General features: G+C 39.6%; 2 protein-coding genes across 17 annotated transcripts in view; one reads left to right on the forward strand and one right to left on the reverse strand.

The window, feature by feature from the left end:
- pdzd2 (PDZ domain containing 2) overlaps positions 1-7,713 on the forward strand; it is a 337,302-nt gene extending 329,589 nt beyond the window's left edge. For 10 of the 14 annotated variants that reach the window (XM_077522502.1, XM_077522506.1, XM_077522505.1 and 7 more), the window contains 3 exons: positions 4,133-4,255; positions 4,367-4,561; positions 7,334-7,713. In XM_077522502.1, coding sequence (XP_077378628.1) covers positions 4,133-4,255; positions 4,367-4,561; positions 7,334-7,500 — 485 coding nt within the window. In that variant the 3' untranslated portion in view covers positions 7,501-7,713. Of the gene's footprint in view, positions 1-2,150; positions 2,195-4,132; positions 4,258-4,366; positions 4,562-7,333 lie in introns of those variants that run through there. The other 4 variants (XR_013283667.1, XR_013283668.1, XM_077522508.1 and 1 more) reach the window with 4 other exon arrangements.
- A 5,640-nt stretch (positions 7,714-13,353) lies between these two features.
- On the reverse strand, positions 13,354-27,567 carry dhfr (dihydrofolate reductase). Of its 3 annotated transcripts, XM_077522912.1 has the most exons (7): positions 27,293-27,567; positions 26,910-26,959; positions 25,402-25,507; positions 22,216-22,339; positions 18,424-18,539; positions 14,109-14,287; positions 13,354-13,468 (listed from the first exon to the last, which is right to left on the reverse strand). In XM_077522912.1, the coding sequence occupies exons 1-6, from the start codon at positions 27,382-27,384 to the stop codon at positions 14,230-14,232; spliced, it is 546 nt and encodes a 181-aa protein (XP_077379038.1). In that variant the 5' UTR covers positions 27,385-27,567; the 3' UTR covers positions 13,354-13,468; positions 14,109-14,229. The 3 variants fall into 3 exon arrangements, with proteins under 3 accessions (XP_077379038.1, XP_077379037.1, XP_077379039.1); XM_077522911.1 differs by lacking the exon at positions 14,109-14,287 and having other exon boundaries at positions 27,293-27,560; XM_077522913.1 differs by lacking the exons at positions 14,109-14,287; positions 18,424-18,539 and having other exon boundaries at positions 27,293-27,558.
- Positions 27,568-27,845: the final 278 nt, after the last annotated feature.

Raw genomic sequence — 27,845 nt, forward strand, 5'->3', positions numbered from 1 at the left:
TTTTTTTTAAATCAGTACATTTATTAGTTTTGTAATGCATCAAAAACGTAAGAGAGGGTAAAATTCTTATGTACAACGCAATCTTATATACAACAGCTCAAAAACATAAAATACATAGCTAGACGTACACCAAAAACATGAGAGAGGGTAACCTTATGATGTCAAAGACCACCAACAGCTTGTTTTCTCAGGTTGGGTGGGGCTGGTGTTTTGTAGAGCAGAATTTCTCAGAGAGGGGAGAATGGAGGAAAACTCCAATTCGGTCATGTATTTGGTGAGGTAAGAGCCTTTTAACACAGCTAAAAGCTCCGAAAATTTAATTTTTCATGTTGGTCCCCCTTTAGTATTTTATTTACAAGCTCGTAAATATTCTCAGTGGTACATTTGTAGAAAATGTATATGCCCAAAGCAGGTTTACAACTAGAACGTGAGCAACGCCTCGCCGTGAGGTTCCTCTTTTGTTTTGTAGGAATTATTTGTATTTTCGTGATTTAGTGTCATTAGTATTATTATTTTGCACAGTGAATCACATTTAGGATAACATATAAGTATGTCTTTAAATCTGGTAAATGTGGAAAATTCCATTTTGAATTGCTACACCCCTAAAATAAAACTGTACACACCCTTCCTCATATACATATTACATCTATGGCGTCATAAATTCAAACCGTGTATCCTTTCTAAAAAACTATTAGCCAAGGGCTTACAGGAATACCCTTTGTAAGAGACTAAGGTGTTAATCTACTAATAAGAAGATGATTTTGGTTAAATTGTTGCAAAGAGAATCGCTTATAACATTTAGGATAACATATAAGTGTGTCTTTAAATCTAGTAAATGTGGAAAATTCCAATTTGAATTGCTACAACCCTAAAATAAAACTGTACACACCCTCCCTCATATACATATTGCATCTATGGTGTCATAAATTCAAACCGTGGATCCTTTCTAAAAAACTATTAGCCAAGGGCTTACAGGAATAGCCTTTGTAAGAGACTAAGGTGTTAATCTATTAATAAGATGATGATTTTGGTTAAATTGTTGCAAAGATCGGCTTTAAGATTAAAGATTAAGGGTTAAGTAGAGTATAAATCTTTTAACGTATCAAGAAACTCAAAGTTTCATACTTTCAATTCTCTTAGTTTTAAAAAGAAGCAGACGTCTGACCAATAATGTCCACATGCAGTTCCTGCCTGAGTTTGTGATTACATATTCTCTCCAGAAATCAGTATTTTTTTAAACTAGTACAATTATTATCTTTTTTAAACAAAAAAAAAAAAGATAAACAAATTTTACCATCCCTCCCCAAACAGCGTACTCTTATGCACATCATAAACATAAAATAATAAAAACATACACGTCTAAGCATACCTGTAAACATCACGCATATATAAAATGTACAAATTCTAGCATCCGTCGTCTTGTAATAGATACCATATAAAAATAAAACGTATCATTTGTAACCGAAACGTAAATGAGTTGAGTTTAGTTTAGTATAAGGACAGTGTTCAGTAACATTAAAAAGATGGCTGCGGGGGATTTAGTACGATGCTAGTTTCAATCTGCTGTCCCTAAAAATTTAAAATTAACCCCACTTAATATTTAAAGGGTACTCTAATGCCATGCATTGTTCCATCATCCAAAATGTATAATTTACAAATTGAATACCTTTGAATAAAATTTTTAGGTTTTACATTCATTATCAACATTTTAATACCCTAATTTACTTTTGTAGACTAACTATTGTGTTCATCCTACCAAAATTTCTTTATTACATTGCTATCAAATACAACGCACAAAACATCAACCGATTAATTTCACGCCTCACTCTATTTAAAATTAAAAATACAGACAAACTTATCACATTCTAATACCTACCATCCACATCCTTTGACCATTAGATGGCACCGTTCACCGCGGGAGAGACGGTCAGACCTCTCCGCCACCCCCCGTTTAGCTTTTTTACAATATCAGACGTCTTCAAACGACGAACGTGCAGACGGTTCAGAATTTGGCTAAATAACGACCCTATACGCACGAATAATCGTTTTATTTTTTCGTTTGTATTTCCCTCTCCAGCTCCTTCAGTTAGAAACAACCCCGCTACAATGTCAATTTATTTTTATTTATTTATTTTATTTTTTTTAAAAAGAAGAACCCGTCAAAGGAGACTCGACGTCACACCCGGAAACACCGGTAAGTTTCTTTTATTTATTTTAAAAAACAAGACGCAAATGGATTACATTTTTTTTTTTATTATTCACAACACTTTAACTCGAATAAGAGAGCCTCGCACTATTTTACATTCACGCGCATACATACACGATAGAGGCGCTAGGTGGGGGCGCGCTTCCTGCACGACCCGGTAGAGAGCCACTACTTCAAAGGGGGTGCGGGAAGGGGGTTACGGGGGGCCTGTATCACGACTCGCGTGAAAAGTATCAGGATTGCAATGCAGGTGCGCGCTTCCTACACGACTTCAAAGGGGGGGGGGGCTTCCTGTGACACGATATGAAGGAGAGCTATCCGTTTGATGAAAAAAATTTTAACAAGAGGATAACGACTCACCACGATTTATGATTAGCAGATGTTGGAACTATCTAGATTATTGCGCCTACTTCCTGGAGTCTTACAGGGGGAGCGCTTCCTGTCACGATCTTGATTAACGGATGTGGGGGATTACGACATTATCTACCGGAAACACATGTGCAATGGGGGAGAGGTATTAGGCAGGGGTACAGGAGGGGAGGGGTGATGGGGTCACGACCTTAACTACCGGAAACATATGTTCACTGGGTGTGGGAGGGGGTGGGATGCTGTGCAGGAGGGGGGTAGGGGCCATCCGTCAAATTTTGACAGGTGCTGTCCCGGCTTCTGATTGGTTAGGGGGGCGGTGCTTAATTCAAAATAACGGTTTCTGATTGGATGGGGGGCAGGGTACCTGTCAAATTTTGACAGGTGGTGTCCCGGCTTCTGATTGGGTAGGGGGGCGGGGCTTAATTCAAAATAACGGCTTCTGATTGGTTGAGAAGGCGAAAGGGGGCGGGGCTTAATTCAAAATAACGGTTTCTGATTGGATGGGGGGCGGGAAGGGGCGGGGCTTAATTCAAAATAACGGCTTCTGATTGGTCCTGAAGGGTCATAAATCAGATTTTGACAGGAGCTGAATTGTACCTATATATGACCTTGGTCCACACACAAGGCGCACCTCACTATTAGGCGCACTGTTGACTTTTGTGAAAATGTAAAACTTTAAAGTGCGCATTATAGTCGTGAAAATACGGTATATGTGCAACGATTCATTTGTGTCTCGGTTCAATATTTGTTCATTTTTTCGATGCTTTTTTAATGCACATTTTTATTCTTTTTTAATTTGTAGTTTTTGTTTAATTCCCAACATTTTGTTTTGACTCAAAAGTACAATTTTTAAGTCTGGTGTAAGCAATACCTGCTTCATTTTCTGCTGTGCATACTTTTGAAGTTTGAACCATAAGTATATGTCAAAACAATGAGAAAAAAAAAATTGGTAATTGGTACTAAAAAGTAATTGATGTTACTTTTTGAGTAACATAGTTACTTTGACAATAAAGTAATGAGTCAAGTAACTAGATTCCTTTTTTTTTTTTTTTTTAGGAGTAATCAATAATCAGATTTTCAAGTAATCTGTGACAACACTGGCTATATCACAGCCTCAGAGGCAAGAGCAATGATCAATACAATACAATACAATACAATATGCCGTTCGTTTACACTTTGATTAAAAAAAAAAAAAAAAAAAAATCAGTAATGCCCGGATGATCGGAATTGTCAATTCCTTTGTTGGCTATTAATTTTGTTCAAAAGTATGTTTGTGTTTTCTTCTCCGTGTTGTACGCGTATATGTCGCCGAAATTTCCTTTCTTTCTTTCTTTCTTTCTCTCTTTCTTTCTTTCTTCCCTCCTTCCTTCCTTCCTTACGTGGGATTTAAACTCAAAATAACACCAAATGCCAGTAAATGGTGAAAATACAAAATTAATAACACCAACAATAACAAAAAATGTGAAGTCCACAAATCACGATGGAGGGGGATTCACTGTATTTATACAAAATGATGTAAATTATGCACGTATGTCCTATTCGTACCCGGAAATCTAGGTCCAAATGGCGTTTTGAAAGTTGAGCTTCACAAGACGACTGCTGGCCTGGGTTTCAGCCTGGATGGCGGAAAATCCTCAAGTACTGGAGACAAGCCCCTTACTGTAAAACGCATCTTTAAAGGTGATTATTTCATATCGTAAGTCTGTGACTACTCTTCCAAGCATCTTCCTGCTTTTATGATGTAACATTCACTCTTTGCTGATTGGATCTTTTCACTGTTTATTTGGTAAGGTTTGCCCCTCCTCAGATATGTGCTTGATGCCAACAGTGACCAGACTCATCTACTGGATCGAGCAATGAGTGTGGTTTCCAGGCGAGGGAAATTGAAACCCGAATGCAGTCTGAAAACTATTGGCCACAGATTTTCAAGAGTAACCAAGTGTGAACAGCTGAGTTGTAGGGGTGCAACGGTACAGGTAGCCCACGGTACGGTCCGTACCTCGGTTTTTGGGCCACGGTTTCGGTTCGGTTTCGGTACGTGATTTGTGCATAAAGAGAACAATTTTTTCCCTTTATTTTGCTTCTGAGCAAAAATTGCATTGTGTAACGTGTTTTAATACTATGCGGTACTATAATATATGTATACATAATAATAATAATAAGAAGAAGAGTATTAAAAATATTATACAAAAAATTCTGTGCACATCAGGGCAAAGACGCTGGAAATGTTTGTTCATATTGCTCATGTTTCCTTTAACTAATTTTAGCCAGTAGCGAATTGCTGTGGGATCTTATGACTTTTTACTACATAAAAGTGGCCATTCTTCAAAAATGTTCCTTGTACCTAACCAACAATGACTTTAAACTTCAAACGTGGAAGGAAACCGAAAAAAAAAAACATGAACATTCATCAGTCATTTGAGCTTTTTCTATGAGTACTGAGAATTCCTACTGTTTGTGGTCATTGAACGTACCATTGCAGAATGTGAGCGTGTTCTGGCTTTTCATTTGTTTATATGCCATAAATACAGTGATACCTCAGCTCACAAACATAATTGGTTCCCAGAAAGTGTGTGTAAGGCGAAAAGTTCGTCTTCCGAACATTTATTTCCCACAAGAAACCATTAAAATGAGAATAATCCGTTCCCAGGTCCCTATAAAACATAATTTTCTACTCAATAAGCCTTAAAACTACACACAAATATACCTTATTTTATGTATAATAAATGTGCTATTGTATTGTAATTAAAGAAATAAACTGTACTGTATAATAAAGTAGTTTTATTTACCTTTGTGATGGTAGTTCTTAAGTATGGTAGCAATGGTAGACTTACTTCATTCGCGAGCGTTTATGGAACGGTTGCCGTTCATTCGCGCTTTCGTGCTCACCGAAGCGGAGGAGGCGTGTCCCTTGGTGAACAAGGAAGTGGAGCACTTTAGCGAGTCAACAAAACGTGAGCACCGCCAACTATTTTCACTTCTTTCCTGGGACTAATCAGCCGTGGCACTATTTTCTTCTATTTTGAGGTACGTGATAGCACTTTCGCTTTTTTTAGTGGCGCCAACTCCATTGACTACAATGCAAACGCGCCGCCGAATCGCCGTCCCTCGCTTTTGGTGAGAATGTAGCATTAGGCTTAACACTAGCCTGTGGTGGGGTCTTTTTCGGTCCCATAATAGCAAAAGTACACTCAATATGGTCCAAAATGTCTATCAAACACAAACCGCGTCCGCACTCAAAGAAAGGGGGTGACGAACTGGGACGCCGTGAGCGTGCGTCAGCTTCTCGTGTCCGCCACCGTGGCTGTTCGACCGCGTGGTTTGGTTCGTCCGCCGAAAACTAATTCGTCAGCAGAGACTATATGCTTGCAAATTTAATGTTCTTGAGGTGAAAAGTTCGTGAGCTTAAGCGTTCGTCAGCGGAGGTTTTACTGTATTCATTTTCTTGTTTCAAAACCTTTTTCTAAAACTCAAAAACACGTGTCTTCTTCATGCGTTTCTTGAAAAAGGGACTCGCGGCAGGGGTTAAAAAAAAATAAAAAATCAGCCGTAACAACTACTTTGACACAAGACCGGGAAGGGCGGATGTGTCATTTGTTTAGTTTTGTTCTCATCTCTTTGCTGTTGATGGCCAGCGCGTATTCACGGGAGTTGTGGACTGGATGGCGGCGATGGGGATTCTTCGAGCCAGTAGTGACGCATGAAGCGTGCCGTCGGTCGGCGTTGTTTCATTGCTCTTGCGGGTCTCCGTTGCCTTCATGTGTGTGTGTCCTGATGCATTTTACAGGCTGGGGGAACGAGGGTTGGTGTTGACAGGGCAGAGTGCGTGTCCGCTTTCCGTGTTGAGGCGTGCGGCAGCGCTGAGCCAAAGTTGGCTTGCCCTCGCTCGCTCAGTGGTGGCAATGCTCCCGTTCAACATGGATTCACATATGGTACATGTTACAAGCAACGTTCACACTCCCCCGTCGACGTATACAATAAGGAAGACGGAATTATTCCACACCACTTCTTCAAACTTTGGTCTGTCAACTCCGCAGCTCGCGCTTGTTTTTCCACGTCTGTGTGAGGGGGCGAGTGGGCGGAACCGCAACACTGACTGGACATTAGCTTGTGGGGAGGGCTTTTCTCCAGCCGGCGCGGCTGCCTGGCTTGCACGCGCTCACACAGTGGTGTGTAAGTGTCAATAAACACAAAATTTGTTCTGGACCGAAAACCCGCGGTCCATAAGGGCGTATTGTCCCGCGCAGGGCGGACCGAACGGTCCGGTCCAAGACTGAAAACCGTTGCATCCCTACTCAGTTGCTAATCTGCTGATTAGAAGATGTTTAAGTCATAAATGGTCAAATAAAAAGGCTATTGTAAAGAAATTGCTACATAGAGCAGCTTTAAGTCCATTTCTACGCGCCTTGCCTACGAATTAGAATGCTTGGCGATTCTCCCATCTCAGCTTCTGACACACCCACCTACATAACCTGTGAAAACTTACGCAGCCACCAAAGTGGTGCAACTAGGGCAGAACTTAGGTCAACAACAAATTGGTCAACTGAGTAATCAGTGAGTGAGTGTGTAAAGTGACGTGATTATGGTGGGTAAAGTCCAGTTGCACATTGTCCTCATATGACACTTGTCGCTGAGAGAGTCGCGCAGCCAAACAAGTGTGCAGCGGTGCGTCTTTTCGTACTTAAGCATATGGGCGAATATGCCCCTAAATGAGGGCATGCAAGTTTATACTAAATTGCTCTGCCCTTTCCCCAACAGGAGGTGCTGCTGAGCTGTCTGGGCTACTGGAGGTTGGTGATGAGGTCTTGTCAATAAACGGATTCTCTCTTGAAGGTCTCATGCATCATGATGCCTGGAAAATCATTAAAGCAACTCATGAAGGGCCCAATGACCTTGTCATCCGCAAGCTTGGTGCCTGGCTGTAATTCGGAGAAGGAGAGAAAGAAAAACTCGTCGAGCTAACGTTGTGTTTTCAAGTCTTACAAATGTTGTTTTACAAATTGTGTGATTCTACTACACATTGACATTTGTAATGTCCAGTGTGAGATGTTTCTCAAGGTTTGTTTACAATATATTTAATATTGATCATAATTGTGATTTGCAAATAAAGTTCAAATGCCTTTTTTTTTTTTTTTTTTTTTTTTTTTTTTTTTTTTTTTTAAATCAAAGCATTTGGTCTGTCCAGATGTTCTAGTTATTAATAGATTTACCTTTTATGTCTTTTGGGCAGTGCCAGAGCTAAATTTCATCTTGAGGTGATCAGTTAAGGCTTTTTCAGGGGGTCTCCCTTATGTAGTTCTGTCCTGGAGAGGATATCGATCTGCAAGTTTTTTTCACTGCCTTGGTAAATAGATAGATTTATTTTTTTTTTTTTCATGGGGTTTCTGAAACATTTTGTTTTCCGGTGCATGGTTACTTGCTTGATTGACTGACAATAAATTGTTCCTCAAACAATAAATTGAAGTTGGAGTGAATCTTATATCCATTTACTGAACCGCCTATTCCTCATAATGGTCGCGGGGGTGCTGGAGCCTATCCCAGCTCGAAGTGATTCCAGCCAATCACAGGGCACACAGACAAACAAACAACCACACTCACAATCACACTAAGGGACAATTTAGGCACTTCAATTAATCTACCATGCATGTTTTCGGAATGTGGGAGGAAACTGATAACCTGGCAATCGCAAGATGGATATGCACTTCACTCAAGTGAGTTCTTTGCAATATCCATCTGGTCCCTTTCCACAGTAATTTGGTCGGGAAAAGGCGGGACATTCTCGACAATAATTCGAGCTGATTGGACGATGCGTCATTCTACACATTTGTTTTAACCAATCATAGCCAAGGGTGAAAAATTCGTCTTTGTTCTTGCCGAAGGGGGGGGCACGAACATCTTACCAGTGAGAAATGCACGAAGCTCTTCAGGAAAGCAAATCCAAAGGAGGTTTAAAGGCACCAAACTTTCTGTACTACTATATAGCTAATCAACTACAATATCTTGTGCTATGGACACAACCCAACAGAGATACCAACTGTTGGTTGGAACTAGAGCAGAAGGATTGTAATAACCTTATAATTTCAGACTTACTCTTTATTACAACATCGATAAAACCCAATGATAGCCGCCACCCTGACCGCCTGGTGGAAGGCATTAGAAATAACAAAATTCCAATTGGTGCCCTGTGGGCTTTCTCCCATTTGGCATAACCCCGACTTTCAACTTAATAATCAGTCGTTCTATTTAGGTTTATGGGAGCACCATCTTTTCTCAGATAATATGCTTGTATCATATGCAAACATGGTCCAAAAATATGAAATCAAAAACAGAAATTGTTTACATTATTTGGAAGTTAAAAAATGGTTAAGAAACAAATTACGCTCCAACCGCCTGTCTTAGCTAAAGATATTACAAAGCTTTCTCCAACAACAACAAAAAAACTATCAAAAATATAGTATATACAGATACAATGTATTTACCCATTTTAAAATGGGAGAAAGACCTGTTTATCGTTCCGGAACCAGACTTAGACGTTTGGTCGTAAAAAACAAAAAAATAAACATTTTAAAAAAATGAAAAGCTATATGTATGTCAACTCTTGTTCATGCGTACTTAGTAGTTCATCATTATTTCTTACTGCATGTGCTGTATTCAGCAGTATTACGTATTATTTTCAAATGTTTTGCCTCAGTTTATATAAAAAATAAAAAAAAATAAAAAATCTTAAATAGTTCCTTTATTATTGTGATCAAAAACACTGGATCTTAATTTTCAGACTGTTCAGTAAATATTGAATCATACACATACATCTGACTTAAAAAAAAAAAAAACTTGTTCGAAAAATAGTTCTTCTGTGATCAAAGGCACTGATTTGAATCTCAATTAGGCTGTTTTGTAATAGTTTTCAAATAAAAAATATAGCAACATTTGATCAATCCATATCAATTTAACACTTTATTTTACGATTTATTTTAAGTGGGAAATTGGGTGGAAAAATTGCTACTGAATCGATGCAAGTCCCACTTATTTCCGGTCAAACCATGCCCACTTCCGGTTTAGGGCACGCCCCCTCCAAGTACAGATATAGATAAATTTGAGGGTTGAACAGATACAGATAGTCGTGTACTCACGCATCGCTATTATTCAATATATTGTGCTTTTATATTAGGTTTATTTACGTTTTTACAATTTCAGTCCATACATTTAATTTAAGTTACCTCTTTAATATTTTGTCATTTTTTATTTATTTATTATTTTTTTTTTTTTTTTAACAGAGAGCTCAGAATTGTTCATTCGGCAGTCTTACCAAGTCAACATCTTATCGTTGCTCTCTTTTTTTGTGTGTGTGCGTATGTGCGCATTTGCACGCATGCGTATGTGTGTGCGCGTGTGCATGCGTGCGTGCATGCGTGTGAGATGTTTCTTCTTCCTAGGGGGGGGTGGGGGGGGGGGGGGCATGACAGAAAATAATTGAGAAGCACTGGTCTGAGCCCAGGCAATCGAGTGAACGTTGGTGGTGCACCCTGAGAAGTGAATGTTTACAGTTCTGGATGGGGCATGACAGAAAATAATTGAGAAGCACTGGTCTGAGCCCAGGCAATCGAGTGAACGTTGGTGGTGCACCCTGAGAAGTGGATGTTTACAGTTCTGGATGGACCATTTCAACCACATAAAGGCAGATGGATACTTTGTTAACAGCTTAATTGAAAAATGACTGATCCAGTTTTGTTGTTTTTTTGTTTGTTTGTTTGTTTTTTTTGGGGGGGGGGGGGGGGTATATATATTGATCCATAGTGCGTTCAGTTGTGCATGTAAGTGCTTTGACCAGCTAAACCAGGGGTGTCAAACTCATATTAGCTCAGGGGCCGCATGGAAGAAAATGTATTACTAAGTGGGCCGGATACGTAAAATAATGGTATATAACTTCAAAACAATTGCCGTTAATTATACGAAGATTTTTTCTATTTTTGGGCCAGCCCTAAATTACGGAGCTCAACTGTAATCTATTGTGGGAAAAAAAAAACAACACAAATGCAAATGAAACGCGGCAACACTTTGCCTGTATGAGTTCTGGACGTGTTAAATCCACCCGTTTTGCATATATTAGTTCCCAAAATGCATTGTGTGGCACACTTAATGAAGTTATAAAGATGTTAATCCTTATCATATGTATTTGTGTTACCAGTAATTGAATTTGTGTCATATTTAAAACGTTTATGTTGGTCTATGATTAAAAAAAAACTTTTTTTTTAAACAAACCATAACTTTAAGTTGTATGTAAAATAATGACTTCCAGGGCGAGTCCGTGAGTTACATTACTCATCTGAGGACTGCTTGTGAAATTACAAATTTATATTTTTATTGTGGCTGGTTGATTAATTGGTCCGACAATACTTTTTTCTTTTTTTTTTTCAACTTTACAAAATTGTCTCGCGGGCCGTATTAAACCCCTTTACGTGCCTTATCCGGCCCGCGGGCCGTATGTTTGACATCTCTGAGCTAAACGAACTAGGCAGCCAGTGTGAGAGACTGACGCAACACAAACCAAGTTCTGCCTTGTCCGGAGCGCTGTGGCTGCATAGCATTCCTAAGTTCACCACGTAACTTTGGGAAACATACAAAACTAATACGAGTGCGCTGTAGAACATTAGTAATTATTGAATAAATAAATTCCAACAATGTTAAATTTTTATGTGATTTATATACTGTTGTTCTCTTCATATTGACATTCATCTTCAAATGAACACCAATCGTAACGGCAACTCTGTGAAGTCCTTCACTTTAATGTATGGTGGCAGCTGCTTCTCTTTTGTTATGTTGAGAGGCTGTGGCTGCTCATCTTTAACTTGAAGACGCTCCAAGTCCTCCTCTTTTTTTTTTTTTTTTTAATATATATATACTTTTTGCATCGCCGTATTTAGACCATTTTCACACAGCGCCTCACCATTTCCTTTTTTTTTTTTTTAAATGGTGGAAAGCTGAGGCATCACTTCACCCATTTTTCAACGTTTTTATGTTTTTCTGGGCTGTGTGACGACACACGACTCTCAAGGCAGCCATTGCAACGCGACAGGCCCAGCGTGAACACTTTTGTCTCTGCCAGACTAGGATCGCAGGGCCTTGCAGACGACGACGCTCTTAAGCTGGGGGGTGAACTCGACTCCTGAAGGATTGCGCTCACAATCCGAGCCGTGAGGTGTCTGCCCATCCTGATGAACTCTCTCCTGAACCTTTTCTTCAACAAACTGGCTTGCCGAACCTCCCGCCCAGGAACAAACACCTCTCCGCGTCTTGAGCCAAACTCAGACCAGATGTAAGTGCAACTTTGCAAATATTAACCAGATTGTACAAATTAGTGCATCCAATTGGGTTAAGCAATTAACTTTTGGTCCCATTTTTGCCTGATTAGGAAGTTCCATCACCTCTTAAAGGCCGTTTGCCTTTTTTTTTTTTTTTATTAAATTATTTTATCATCTTAGTTGTTTCTATTTCCTATTACTGTAGTTAGAGTTTTGCTTCTTTTAAGTTCCAAGTAGATTTTGCCAAATAGATTAGAAAATAAAAGCGCGCAAAATCAAAACCTAATTGTGTACTGTGTGTGTTTTATCAATGTATAGTAACCTCTAAGCTGAAAAACTCACAAAATTGTTAAAACCTTCGTTTTGACTAATTTAACGAGGTTATCATCCGTTATCCTGATAAAATGATCAAAAATCTATGTGATGCGCCACAGCAGAGTCTCATAATTAGTTCAAAATATTAAATGTCAATTAATGTCATTTGATTCTAAATTTAATAATTAACTATTGATTTAACAATGAATTTACTGATATTGATAAGTTTTATTTGCCTGTCACAATTGTATGTTGTTCCAAGTCATGTTCAACCTTTGACCTAAAATAAATATTCAAGTAAAAATAACCTGATCTTTAATTAAGAGTAACAGTTGAGCTGTATGTATTTTGGGCTGATATGAAAACAATTATCACAGTAGGGATTTATCTCCATGCCACTGCCCACCCTCCCCTGGCCACCAAGCCCTTAATTGCTAACCTTGCCAGCAGTATTTGTGAGTTCACAACCTCCGGAGAACACATCTTGTACCATTCCCGCTGATACTTTTGCAGTCGACCTAAACCAAATTAGGCGTTGTTTAGGGTGGGATGAAACCAATAAGCGCCGATGGCGGGTTTCAAACAAACCTAACAGACGAACGGATGCTGCATTTAATTCTGTTCTTACTCTCCGTTTCCTTGTTGAATGTTGAACAGCGAGAGGCACTTTGTGCATATTTAGCTGGTGAAGGTGTTCGTGCCCCCAAAAAAGACCGAAGACAACATTTTCATCCGTTGCCTTGATTGGTCAAAACAAACGTGCAAAGATGCCACATCGTCCAATCAGCTTTAAGTATTGTACAGCAAGTCCCTCCTTTCCTGAACGGAACTGCCAAGTTAAGTCCCAGATTGATAATGTGAAGAACCCCCTTGAGTGAATCACGTTTATCAATCTGGCTTGTGAGGTTACTAAATTGTCTTTTCACATAAAACCATTTCTGGGGTGGAAAAATGATTGGGGAACCGACCCGAAAAGCACAATGGCAAATCAGCTGATCGCGTGGTACAGTGTTACTTTTAATTTTGAAGTGCAGGTTTGGAGTGTCCAGGGAGACCAAAATTGCTATGTGAATCCCTGCATACAGTATATGCCTGCAAATAACACGTTTTCAATGCTTACATTTATAACAATACAGTATTCCCAAAAAACACAAACAGTCTCAGTTTGTCTGTAGTCCATTTACTGGATAATTGCCATCAATGTGCAATGCTCTCATAAACCTCAAATCTGTACTGGATACCATTTTCCTCTTGCAGGCCCTGAGGCACTCCTGGAAACCTGGAAGAAAAACAAAACTTACTACACTTGGGATTTCAGATGCATTGTCAAACCCAAACAGGCCATTGCTATCAATCAGGACTTGCATACCGATAATATACTGTAAGGGAAATCGGTCCAATTAATTATTAAATCAATAATTGTTAATTATTAAATTAATAATCAATTGGCTCATTAATTGAAGGAGACTCAAACTTAATGTTTAAATTAAGTTGAGCTTGCCTGTGGCGCACCACATCTCTTTTTGATAATTTTATCAGGATAACAGATGAGAACCTCATTGAATCAGTCATTAAAATGAAGGTTGCGCCCTTACTACAATTTTGTGAGTTCTTTGTTCAGCTTAGAGGTCACTATAAATTGATGAAACACACACACAGTAAAAACAGGTTTTGAGTTTTGTGCACGTTTATTCTCTAACCTAGGTGCGAAAATCTACTTAAAGAAGCAAAACTAACTACTATGATAGGAAATAAAACGAGAACTAAAGTAATGAAATCATCAAAGGAAAAATAACAAGAAAAGAGAAACGGTCTTAGCCAAGGTGATGGATTTCTTAAATCAAACCAACATGGGACCCACAATCAACCTTGTTTGCACCAATTTGTACTAGGGCGAAGGCCTGCAAAGTTGCACTTACAGATGGGGTTGGTCTGAGAAGCAGGACCCTGGATGGAGACTCGCCAAGCCCGTTTGAAGAAGGGATGAAGAAGGTTCAGTTCAGAAGAGGAGCAGAATTCGTCCGGCTGGCCAACTGAGCTTCACGGGGTCAACCTGCTGGCTGGGAAGAGGCCCTTTTTGGTTGAGGCCTCAGGGTACCTGGAAAGGCACCATCCGTTTGAGCCTGTGCAGGGACCAAAAGCAGCGTGTTTCGCCGCGCCTGTCGCAACACGCAATGGCTTCTGTGCGTTGCCGTGTGCTGGAGGTTAAGCTAGCTGGGCTAGCTCTTTGTCTGGCAGCAGCAACAGAAGGGCCAGGGGCCCAAGAGAGCAGAGCCAAGAGAGCAGCGGAAAGAGCGGGAGCCAAAAGGGGAGCCAAAAAAGAGAGCAGCAAGCAGGGAGCGTGCTTTTAAATTGGGAGGGCGGAGGCCTCCACACCAGGGGTCCGGTAAGACCAAAGTGGAAAGTTACCAGCTTGGAGAGGGTTTTGGTAGAGACTATTCAGATTGAATCTGGATCCCATGTTTGTTGAGATTCTAAGGTCAGAATTCAATCAATGCAACACGTACAGTTGAATACCTCGAATGAAATGTTACCTAGCTTACACTGTTAAAACGTGCACTGCATACACATGAAAGTTTAGTGGAGAATCTGCCACTGCAATGGAACATTTTCATGACATTTCATGGAGTCAACATTTCACAAATGGCAAAATTAACATTTCATAATTCATTGTTCTGTTGCAAAATAAGAAAGTCAAGTTTCTTAGAAGGCTTTTACTGTTCTGACGTGTGTGTGTGTGTGTGTGTGCGTGCGTGTGCGCGTGTCAGTCAGAACGTGTGGCTGTGTGTGGGGGATGTTCTTGTCCTCCCCACCCCCCACGGTGGCATGTCCAGGACACAGGAGTGGAATTCCTTTGGAACTGAGGTTGCAAAAAGTTACAACCGGCCGGTAATCGTTACAATACAAACGGTTCAGGTTTAGTCTCACAAATTCTATTTACATTATTTTGGGACAAAATACGTGTTGTTGTTAACTTTCATTTGCCTTTCATTTAAATAAGAACAAAAATATTGAGGAAGACAATTTTGATTAATTAATTGCCCTGGGAAGAAGTGTTCATTATCCTGGACATACTTGCTATTAGTGGTGTTAAGAAAAATTGATTCGGAAATATATCGCGATATTACAGTGGGCAATTCTTGTATCGATCCAATATGCGGCCGAATCAATATTTTACCATGAATTTTTGATGGAAATATTCAACAAAAAGTCTTACTTAGCATGGAAAAATTTTATTTTAATGGAACATTTGGCCTAAATATTTTATTTTAATGATGTTCAAACATGAAACAGATTGCAACCTGTTTGTTAAATAGTGTTGAAGTTTCAGTTCAATACATTATCATCCAAATTTTATAGTGTACATGTAGATGTTTACTGATTAATATTTGAGTTAAAAAAAAATCGCAATAATTGACTTAGAGATTCGTATTGGGTATCAAATCGGTATCAAATTGAATCGTGACCTATGAATCGTGATACGGATCGAATCGTCAGATACTAGGCAATTCACACCCCTAATATATATACACCTATATTTAAATATAAATACAAGTAAATGACAGGCTTCCAAATGTATTCAGCCTAAAAGCAACTCAGAGAATGATTTTGCCAAGTGTTGGCCGTCATTCATTGAGGACTTATTCATTTGAATAAAATTTACAAAGACCGAGTGTGAGCTGTCAAAGTCCTTCCTGACTGCTGGAGTTTTATTGCAGGGGAGCTAGCAGAAGGCTAGCCTGCACGCCCATCTAAATTAAGTACATCTTAAATCGCCCACAGTTTTACCATTTAAACACCATTTTAGCAATCTAAGATACTAACTGAGATACTAGATACTTCGCGGTTGGCATCACAAATTATCTGCAACATAAATGGTAAATGGACTGAACTTATACAGATAAGGCTTTCTACACCCGTGTTTCTCAACCCTGGTCCTCAGGGCACACTATCCAGCCTGTTTTCCTTGTCTCCCTCTTCCAACGCAGGTGAGGATCAAGCTGCTCCAGATCTGTTGAGCTGTCATTGGAATCACCTGTTAGGACTTGGAAAACATGGAAAACAGGCTGGATAGTGTGCCCTGAGGACCAGGATTGAGAAACACTGAGCTGCATACACCATATGCTGCCCAAAGAAATTGGTTCCCTTTTGCGTGCAACCGAGGGTTGGAATTGACACGAAAACAGGAATGGGCAACTGTGGCCCCATGGCGAATTTGTCCCCAGCAAATTTCTAGGTGGTCACTGAAAATAGACCCTTCTAGTGCTCCTTGCGGTGGAGGGTAGGGCGTCAATGTGAGTGAATTAGAAAACAAATCAAACAGTTAATAAATCAGCGACCAAAGCTATGGTGAACTTGTGCGTGGCCTACGGATGCTCTAATGGCTCAAAGAGAGATGAGATTGTTCTTTCGGCTGGCAGGATGAGTAATTCTAAACCAGGCAGAAGACATTGAGGAGTGAAAGATGAGCAACGGTGGCTAGGGTGAAATTACGATGCAACTGCTTTGCACCCACAAAAAGTACGAGGATATGCTCAGATCATTTTATATCCGGTAGTTTTTCTCTTTTTCATATACAGTGGTACCTCTACTTACGAAATTAATTGGTTCTGGAAGAAAGTTCTTAAGTAGAAAAATTTGTAAGTAGAGACGCATTTTCCATGTAAATGCCCTAATCCGTTCGAAGCCTCCCAAATTTCAGACATGTTTTATAAAGCATAAAAATGCATCAAAACATGTAACAAATACATGTTACAATTAGATTATTGCACAATAAATGAGAGTTGTGCATAATGTAAATAACAAAGAATAGAGTAAAGAATAAAAATGATGCTCATTTACCTTTTTAACTGCTGTCTTCCATCGTTTTTTTGCCCTCTGGTTCATGTCCTCCTCTCTCAGGAGTGTTTTTTTTGTTTTTTTGCCTGGTGTTTTGTAAAGAACTGATCCTTGGATGTTTTTTTTTTTTTTGTTTTTTTAAAAACAATCCTTCGTTAATGTCCATGGCAAACATCATCTTAGTAAGCAAACGCCCGACTGGTGAACACTTTTTCTGGGCGATTCTTTTAAAAAAATTCTGAAACTTCATGGAAACTTCCGGTATGGCGAGCCATTTTTTTTTTTTTTTTTTTTTTTTTTTTTTTTTTTTTTTTTTTTTTTTTTTTTTTAAAGGCCCGTTTCGTCGCAATTAAAAACGTACTGTGCCTTCATCAATCACCAATTGTTTGAATTTTTGCACAAATTCGTTGGCCGTTAGTTTATACATTTACGAAAAACTATCGAACACCTCATGGGCCGCGGGATGAATGATGAGCACGCTGTATATACACCGATCTAGTATATGCTCATAGAAACCTATGGTAGAGGTTCCTCTTAGCCAATGGGATGCCAGAACGATGCACAAACACCGATCTAGTATTTACGCTCATAGGTACCTATGGTAGGAAATAGCCTTAGCCGAAAGTATGTTGCGTTCGGTAATGTATTTTTACTGTTCGTATCAAGAAATTTCTTTCGTAACAAGAGGCAATATTTTCCCGTTGAGGAGTTTCGTAACTCGAAAATTTCGTATGAAGAGACGTTCGTAAGTAGAGGTTCCACTGTATAGCTGGTCATAACATTAACCTCTGATTGTAAATTCCAGGCAGACATGATGAATGTGCCATATTTAGTGTAACAATCATTCATACTTTTTTTTCACGTATTCAAGTAATTCTGAACAAAAAAAGTTAATGATTTAACAAGATTATCACAACACTTTAACTCAGGCTTGATCTCTGCTGAGCAATGTGTTGTAAACGTGCGGTCTATTTGTTATCTGCTAGCAAAGCTAGCAGGCTAAGATATCTTGAAGACTTCGATATATATATCCTGACACAAACAATTTAATGAATGACAATTTACACCATGAAAGTAGTGATCAATGTACTGTTTCAACCAAAAACAACATACCTTCCACTTTGCCCTCTAACCAACTCCATTTTTTTGTAGCTAGCGGCTCCAAACCGCTGGTTTCAAAGAGTAGCAATAATGTAGTGTCCTACTGGGGACGTTTTTTGTGACACTTGATATAACGCTCACTGAAAACCAAGCTCTCATTTGTTATGGGGGGGGGGGCTTGCCCTCCGGGAGGCGGAGTGGGAGCTAAGCAGTGACGTCAGCTAGAAGGGTCTATCTGGCCATTCCAACCAACAGAACCTTTTACAATCAGAATAACAACCATGCTGATCTTACCCAGGCAGCAGATTGTACTTGTCTGAGCAGAATTCAGGGAAGAATGTGTCACATGGAAACTGTTTCAGAACTTGTGTGACAAATAATCTTCTAGTGCCTTGGCTCTGGATCAACTCCTACAAATATCAACATTATCATCGTCATGAATCAACCCAGGACAACAATAGACAGTAAGACAACATTTTATAATAAAAAGGACATTTCACAGTGTTCCTGAAAGCTGAGCAGCATTAAACAGAATTAAACAAGGTCTTCAACATTGACCAGAATTCTGACTGGAGGCCTGTGCCCGGTGTCATATTCTGACAGTATGCCGTGAGCAAGAAAATTAGTAAAAATACTAAAAAGACAATAAACAGATTTATTCTAAATAAATATAAATAAAATACAACAATAAAAGTACTTATTTCTCAGAAAATGAGTAGCTACATCTACTGTATGCTTGTCTCCACTTGTGATGTCATGTCAGAGGGGAAACAAACTGATGTTAGCCATGACAGTTAGTTATCTGCTGCAGTAGGTGTAACCCCGGGTTTTCACCGGATGCGGTTGCGGTGCGGTTGCGGTGCTGTGCGTCTTGACTGCGTGCTCCGGACGGGTCAATTTTTTTGTCAATCCACACCGGCTCCGCACAGCTGCCGTCCGGCAGCTCCGTCGCCGCCCACTTCCCAACGTGTCTCGCGGGACCGCGCGTGCGCGATCATGTGGCATTTCACAACGACAAACATACAGAAAGTCTGTGCTCAACAGAGAAGCAGAAAGAGAGGTGGACTTCTTTTGATTTAACCTTTTCTTCTTCTTCTGCTATGAGATTCCATGCAGCATCCTTTTTTTGGTTGTCCTTATAAAAAGGATGTGCCATGTCATATATTATGTTGTGGTTTTCCACCTCCAATATAAACCTCTCCTCGTCCATGTTCGCTGGTGTCTAAACCGTGAATGAGCATATGGCCCGGCGACGCCCACGTCACGTTTTGCTGAAAAGCTTGCGAAATAGGAGCTGGCGAGTGTTTTATTCTGAAAGGTAACCGGAAATTTATTTTGAAACTGCGTCAGTCTTCCTGTCCCGCTCGATGTGTTTTGTGCTAGCTTGCCATTTGCCGGAGGCCTACCGCTGCGGCGTCCGGCAAAAATAGAAAATAGGTGTATCCTTGCGGAAGGCCGCAGCTGAGACGCAGTCGACATGCAACGCACCCGCAAGCGGTGTAAACCGCACCATTCAAATGAATGGAATCTAATTGCTTGCGTCTCCGGACCGCACCGCATCGCAACCGCACCGCAACCGCATCCGGTGAAAACCCGGGGTAAATTAGGGGTCTCCAATTTGGGTCCTCGAGAGCCCCTATCCAGCCTGTCGTCCATGTTTCTCTCCACGAACACACCTGATTCATGATTGGGATCGTTATCAGGCTTCTGCAAAGCTTGCTGATGAGCTGATCATTAGATTCAGCTGTGCTGAAGGACGGAGACATGGAAAACAGGCTGGATAGAAGCTCTGAGGACCCAACTTGGAGACCCCTGGTGTAAATGACCCTGCTTTATTTTTGTCATTGCATTTTTGTGTTGCAGAATTGCTTTGTTTTATTGTGTTATTATTAATATAGTTGGTGTTTTTTTTATTTTGAAGTATACCGGAACAGGTCTCACAAACCGGTAAGAAATGACGTAAGTAACCGACATACCGCCAATAGTAGCGCCGTCAGACAAGACGTGTGTGCGCCAGAGAAAAAACGGATACAACCATAGCCGTTTTTGGCTATAGGTGAAGTAGGCGGCTGCCTAGGGCCCCCAAGCCACCAGGGGGCCCCCAAGCTCTATGTGTAGTCTTACCTGAGGATCATTAAAATGTCCTGTCTCTAATATCTTTTTATTACATCAAATTTTTTCATTAAAAAAAAACAAAAAACTGACATAAATAAAATAAACTGTGATGTTAAGCAGTAGCTGGTGTTTTTGTGTCAGTTTGTGACGCTACAGCAACGTCACTGTGTGAGAATGATTGACGGCGACCGATCTACCCTTCCCATTAGCGAGGGTACTACAAAATAAAACAGACACCGTAATGCCATCAAGAAGCCATCTCATTTTGGTGTGGACAAAGAGAAGAAAATACTGAAGATGAAAAACGGTCACAGGAGAAAGGTAAGGGACTTGTTGGTGATGGATAGGTGGAGGCGAAACTCCATTTTATTTTATTTTTAGCAAATTTATTTGTTTTGCTAGCCAACTGGCTAGCCTCGGGCATTTATTTATAAATGTTAACTTTCTAACTTTCAAAAGCTATTTTATTTATTGACGTAAAGAGGATTGTCAATTTAAGATGTTTAATTTTAACTGTAGTCCATTTTGCTCATAAAGTGTAATAGATTGTGATATCTTAGGAGACCATCTAAAGGGTTAGGAATCTCTTTATTGTAGTTTGGAGAACTAGGGGCCCCCAAACAGAATCATGCCTAGGGCCCCCATGAAGCTCGAAACGGCCCTGGATACAACTAAATTTAAGAAGTAATTCACTGACCGATTTTTTTTACCACCAGGGGTGTATTTCACAAAGCAGGTTCAACAAATTGTGAGATTAACCCAGAACAACGAGTTGACATAGCCTCAGATAGGAAACTCATTTTCGGTTCCAGCACAGCTGATTCCAGTGAGTTAAATCAACGCTGAGTAGTTGAACCTGGAGTTACCACCAAACTTAACAGACCGCCTCTATGGAGCCCCGATTTGTCGAGTCACCATGGCAACGGGGAAGCCAAGCGTGGCGCCGCCCTCTGCTTCCGCGTTTTGTTTTGTTTTTGTCGTTTTTTATTTCTTCCCCCTCTCAACTGAAACATCTTAATGGAATCATATGGCGAATTTGAACATGTCTTTAGAAGAAAAAAAAAAAAGTGCAACACCGCAGCAGCTCCCCATAGAGGAATTCGGCATGCTGTTCGGGTCAATGCGTAAAATTAAATGTAGTCCTTGAGGCAAAACAAAAGCAAAAAAATTGAAAGCGAGTACAAATTAAGAGGAACAGATATTTTTTCCAAACCTAAATACTGAACAAAATGAAAAGAATAATTTATTTCAACTCAGTTTGTGGAACAATCTGGATTATAAAAGCAGATCATCTCAGTCTATTTGTATTTAAAAAAAAAAAAAATGTATAAAAGCACAATTACAGGAAATATATATTTAGCACAAGGTCATGCTATTGAATTATTTTGTTTGTTACTTAGAAAGCGTCTTGACTGTTTGCTGTCATTTATTTTGTGTTGATCTTTTTTTTTTTATGTTGATTAGACGCCGATATCACAAGTTTTACCCCTTTCTGTCCCCTTTCATTTCTTTTTTTCTTTTAAAGAATGAAATAAAAAGATTTAAATTGAAATTGGAAAAATACGGTGAAAATGGTGATTCGTATTCAAACCAGGCAGATTGTTATAGTAGTTAAATGGCATTTCATCACATTTTGAAATCAAAATTAGTCTGTCATCATCACAGAAACACAATATAGAGCAACAAGCGTTTACAGGGAGCGCTTGCAAAGCACGTCAGCAGCCTGCCTCACCATCGCTACACTATTAACATCACTTTGAGTTAGTCAGAGAGTGATGCGTCGCGCTCTCTCAAATGTGGTATCTTCGAACAAGCCAAGGTACCCTCACTGACTTCTCGCTACAACAAGAGAGGGGTGTTACTTCGCCTGCAAAAAAACGTGATTTTTGAAACCTTGTCTTTTAAAAGCGGCGACCAGTGCCTGCCTGCCTTGTAAAATTTCAAAAGCTTCCAAATGAACACAGTGGTTACCTTGTAGAGTGAGCAACCTCCTATGACCCAGACCTGATCAGCCTGTTCTGACAGATCTGTGTCAATCAGCCGGAGAGCTGAGCTAAAATCAGGAGCCAGATGGTGGGCACCAGCAGGGGGATCTCTGTTGGGCAAAACAACACCATTGTTAAAACAGAAACGCTCATTATATTAAAGCAATTGATCTGTAAATAATTGGTGTGGCTACTTGTGCATGCTCTAATGTAGGGATAGACCAATTTTTGGCTTGGCCGATTATCGGTGCCGATATTTGGCATTTTGACAAATAGCGGCCAATTCTTTGAATTTGAAGGCTGATAAACCTGGTATGTCACTGAGCAGTGGATACTTGCAAACGTAGCGAATTTGGGGTTTTCATCGGGAGTTGTAAGACGTGATATCATGATATTAAAACTGCCACAATATCATCGGCGTCATGTTCTCAATATTTAAATGCAACACATCTGTTATAAAACTTAGGTTGATTTGCATTTGTGCAGTTCGAGCACCCTCTGGTGGATATTTTTTTATTGCAATTTAATTTTCATTAGGGACGTTTTGGCCCTTCTATGTTTCAAATCTACACTAATTGTCAGATGAAGGGGAACGTAATATGCCTGTGAAGCAAGTCAATATGTGGAGGAACTCGATATGTGCGTACATTAACAACAACAACATAATAATAATAATAATAATAATAATAATAATAACTTAACATTGCTGTTATGTACAAAAGCACAATATTGTGCTTTTTTTTTTAGTATTAGCTCTTTTTTTTTTTTTTTTTTTTACAATGTTGTGACCTTTTTTAAATATCGCCAAACTCCCCACAATATCGCGATAATTATCGTATCGTATCGTGAGCTTCATATCGTGATAATATCATATCGTGACGTTTGGATATCGTTACATCCCGAATATTAAGACAAATTTTCACTGCAAAGATCTTTAGAAAACGTTTTACGAACCCTAAAAAAAACAAAATCAAAAGAAAAACCTACATTTGCATGCATTTGTCACTCAGCGAGATACAGGGAACTTTTCATTTATGGATCTATTTAAATTTCCACTTTATAAACTCCAAACACTATGAACTCCCTACACTTTTTATAAAAAAATAAAATTAAAAAGAAATGATGTTGAAATTTTAGAAAACTTTATTTACAGTAGAAATCTTTAGGGATCTATTTACTTGCTTTTTAATTGTGAGAATTTTTTTCAAATTTATCTTAACACATGCTAATGACCCTGGAAGCTCTGCAATTTTTGTTATAATTTTTTAAACAAATATGTCAATATAGTTGAAAATATTTTTTATTTTTTTTTGTTTCTTTTACTGCAAATGAATATCGACTTGAAATATCGGTTATCATTCTCCTTGACTACTAATAATCTGTATCCGTATCGGCCTTGAAAAAAAAATATATCAGTCTATCACTACGGACACCAGCTTGTGGGCACCAGGTTGGGGCGGACTGGGACTCATTTTCAGCCCTGGAGTTTCAGGTCTCAGACCGGCTCACTTTAGTTCACATTTTAATGAACATATTATACAATTTTACAGTTTGCGTATCAACGTAAAATAGATTTGCATTGCCTCCAACAATATTCATTTTGCATTTAATCAAAAATGTTATTTATATTTGAATGCAGGATCATTGTTCATTTGAACAAGTATGTGAACATAAAATGGGGAAAAAACAAACAATAAGTAAATGTACTGCACATTAAATGGGGTAAGACATTTTAGACTGAACAAAACACACTTAAGCCTGGTTCACACGGCAAGATTTTAAAATTGTCGGCCGATTTCCAATCTTTGTCAGACACCACACGTGAAGAGTTCCAGTTTTGAACGTACCGTGCGTGGTGTGCGGACACACTGCACAATCAACACACTCCACACGAGCCGAGTTCATTCAAGAATGTGATGGGAAGTCTCGCAAAACCTCTCGAGATTAAATGTGGCTTCCGAGTCAACAAACATGAAGGGCCAGTCGCGATACGTCCTGGTTTTCAGCCGAAAAAGCGGCATAAAAAGAAAAAGTGTTGTTAAAGGAGTGTAAATTGGCACTGGCGAGACATCGCTTGCCCTCGGCTCGGAGCTGGCGGCGCGTTGGCGTCCCACCCGGAGACAACTTTATTTGTGGAGAATGTGTGTGCGTGTATAAAAAATAATCATTATTATTAATTTAACAAATATAAAATAAAAAGAGTGTAATAGCGCGACCACGGACTTTCTGCTGCGTCATGACTGTTTTGATTTTGGATTCCCACCGGCTTCCTTGCCTGCTCGTTTTCTGATTGGCTGCATGTCACCGTCAATCAGCTACGCGGAGCGAAGTTGGGCCAAAAAATCCTACATGTTGGATATCCCCGATTTCAAGTCGGGGGTCCTTCCGAGCGCAGATATCGGGAGGCGCCATGTGTGGTGACAAGACACACGGCAGGATTATCTGTGAAGATTATCGCTTGCGTCTCGGCGCGTCCTTACGATTGTCGGGAGGGGAAATTCGGGGCTAAAATCGGGCCAATTCTCCTGCCGTGTGAACCAGGCTTTACCAAATGAAGTTAAACCAACAAGATTAAGGAAGCTAACGCTGTACTTCCTGTTAGTACTCTTATTTTGAAATGTGCTCTCCCCATTTCTGGTCCTCTAAATGACTGACGCTAAATTGAAGAGAGCAACGATAATAGGAGGTTTTCTCATCATGCTTTGCTGTTACTCGTAACACTTGTGATTTGATTTGGCTGGAGTCGATGCACGTTAAAAACCTAATAAATATCAATAACATAATTGAAGGTAATTTTAGCAAAGTTCTTATTTTAGAAGTGTGTATAAAACAGGTAGCCCTTCATTTAATCAGTACAAGTACCCAAGAAGTTGCTCTCTCATTTTCAAAATGGTCGGTGGCCCCTGCTCTCATGTTTATGGTCAACTTTTCTGGGCCTCCAATACCATTAATAGATAAGGAAAATAGAAAAAGTGTTTTCAATATCTGTTCAAAATCACGCCTGAGGAAATCACCAGAACTGTATTTTCCTATCCGCATATGAATAAAAATAACCAGTAAACAAACAATATTTAATAGCCTTTAACCATGCATCTGGTTACATTTCAAGGCAGCCTAAAATGAGTAAATATTTTGACTGTGTGTGCGCACGTGTGTACAGCATAAAACATACTTGAGCTGTCGACTGAGCACGATGTTGATCCTATTGTTTAAAGGTCTGTTTTTCTCTGGGATGGAAAACCAGGTCTTCCTTCCCATGATCACCACATTCTGCTTCCCTGCAGGAGACAACAGCTCAGAACCACACCAAACACCTCAATGGCCGTCATAATGTCATCCATAAATACATTCATTGCAACTGTTCTGAATGATGACTCAATTTTCCAATTTTCATGTCTCTCAATAGGCATTTTTCCACCGCTGGAACTTTTGGAGAACTTTTCAGTTCACCTTGGTAAAATTCAGTTTGCGCATTTTTCCACCAACAACAATTACAGTCACACGGTAATTAAATTCCCCAGGGGACATCCAAGTACTATTGCAGCAGCAGGGTCTTGCTGAGCCAGGCAGGAACTTTGAGGGGGCGGACTGCAATGACCACAGCTGATTGGTCAAATTTGGGGGCATTGTTTTTACATCGGCTGGAATCAATCAAACTCATTTGAATTAATTACAGAGAACTCAAAGACGCTGGGGAAACACAATTCTAAATTCCCTGCCGAACCTTTACAACCAAGAACTCCCTTTACGCAGAACTCAAAGTTCCTGGGCTTGTTGGTGGAAAAACGCTGTTTTGTATACATTTGGATTGCATAAAAACCTCCACCAAAATCAATGTATATTCTCTATTCCTGCATTCCACTGTGGCTTGAATTTTATGAGTCGGGTATGCGTGCTGTGTGGTGTCTTCTCAAACCTTCATGACTTGAAGCTCGACGCTGGTATCAGAAGCTGATAATCCCCTGGACTGTAATGTACTTTACCTGCCTACTTTAATCCCAACCATTGTGTAAACCAGCTAACTAAAAGCCCTGATCCTACTAATAGCCACCTAACCCGAACCCACAAACTTATTTTGAAAACTAAAAAGTTTGCTAGCTCGCAGGCTAATTAAGTAGCTCTAGCCTACCCTATCCATCTGAACCCCCTCACTCTGACCCCTATATTTATACATTTTGCTGTCAGACAACCAGCTGGAATGTGCCAGATGTGCACTTCTCGTTTGAGAACTAAAAGCTGGCTCCTGGTTCCAGCATTGAGCTTCCTGGATGAGCAAATTACAGATAACACATACGTATGATACATTTAGCCTTTTTGAATAATGCATTTGTTGCACAGTATGATTTAAGGCTTACCGCCATTAGGTTTTTGTGCTTTTTGATTCACAACTACAGGTAATCTTGCAAAAAATCTTTTTATTCATGCCTGAGGAAAATGCATTTTATTGTAAATTTCCATTGTAATTTAGCTACCTCGTTATTTTATGGTATCATTGGTTTTGGATAGATTTCTTTTTTATTTTTGCCTCCTACTGTATATTGTTTAGCTCATGATTATTGTATTCCGTGTATTATTGTATACTATGGCTGCTAGGATGTACTGCGCACCTCTCTTTTTCTTGGTGTCTGTCTATACTTTCATCTCTCTCTCGCTCCCTCCCTTAAACCTCACACACTTTACCTTCTACAGATGCTGTGGCTGTCATCTTCCGGAAATATTTGAATTCATCACTGGAAGAGGAAAAAAAAACATTAATTAGGGACAAACGCTCATTTATGCACATTTTCAAGTGAAAGTCAACCCCAAACATTTTCCTATCAATAATACAGACCTAATTATACACCCTAATTGTACACCGAGCTTTGTGTAGGAGATCGGCCTGTTGTTGTACATGTACATGGTAATGTAAAGGTATTAAAATGACTTTTTTTTTTTCTCTCTTAATTCTAAAACTTAATTTTTTTTCAGGAAAACCCAGATTAACCATTATTCCACGTGCTTCAATCATCTGTGAGAACAAATACAAATGTCCGCTCACAGTGTGCTGATATACGTTCACTTACTTTAGTCTTGTTGGGTGCCATGGGAGATGTCCGTCTCTGCCTATTCCCTGATCCGGACACATTGCAACGATGCCGTTTAAGATTCGAGACATTCTCCTATCTCCGACAGTTGAACGTTCACATAAGTTTTTACACGTCTAGTAAGTACACAGTCTTCTTCTGATAAGCAGCGGTTGACAATCAACATTTAGGCGCATCGCTGCCACCGTGAGGAGAGGAGAGTTATTGGAGATGGAAACAAATGAAGATTGACAGTGAATGGAGCGTGCAGTGTTGATACCGACACGCTCACGGCAAACCAAGGCAAGGCAATGTGCTTCACACAAGCAAAGGAACAACAAGCACCAACAAACATATACATACAAGCACATACAAACATAAATAAATAAATAAATATACATATATATATATATATATATATATATATATATATATATATATATATAGAGAGAGAGAGAGAGAGAGAGAGAGAGAGAGAGAGAGAGAGAGAGAGAGAGAGAGAGAGAGAGAGAGAGAGAGAGAGAGATCAAAATCTAACAGTAATAAATTTAAT

Source organism: Festucalex cinctus, chromosome 5 (genome assembly GCF_051991245.1).
Source record: "Festucalex cinctus isolate MCC-2025b chromosome 5, RoL_Fcin_1.0, whole genome shotgun sequence".
Classification (NCBI taxonomy): domain Eukaryota; kingdom Metazoa; phylum Chordata; class Actinopteri; order Syngnathiformes; family Syngnathidae; genus Festucalex; species Festucalex cinctus.

Coding starts and splice junctions, on each gene's coding strand:
- dhfr (XM_077522911.1), bottom strand. CDS start 27,384: ATGTCTCGAATCTTAAACGGCATCGTTGCAATGTGTCCGGATCAGGGA. Junction 22,340..25,401: donor GTGCTCAGTCGACAGCTCAA/GTATGTTTTATG, acceptor TTTGCCCAACAG/AGATCCCCCTGCTGGTGCCC. Junction 18,540..22,215: donor GAGGTTGCTCACTCTACAAG/GTAACCACTGTG, acceptor TGATATTTGTAG/GAGTTGATCCAGAGCCAAGG.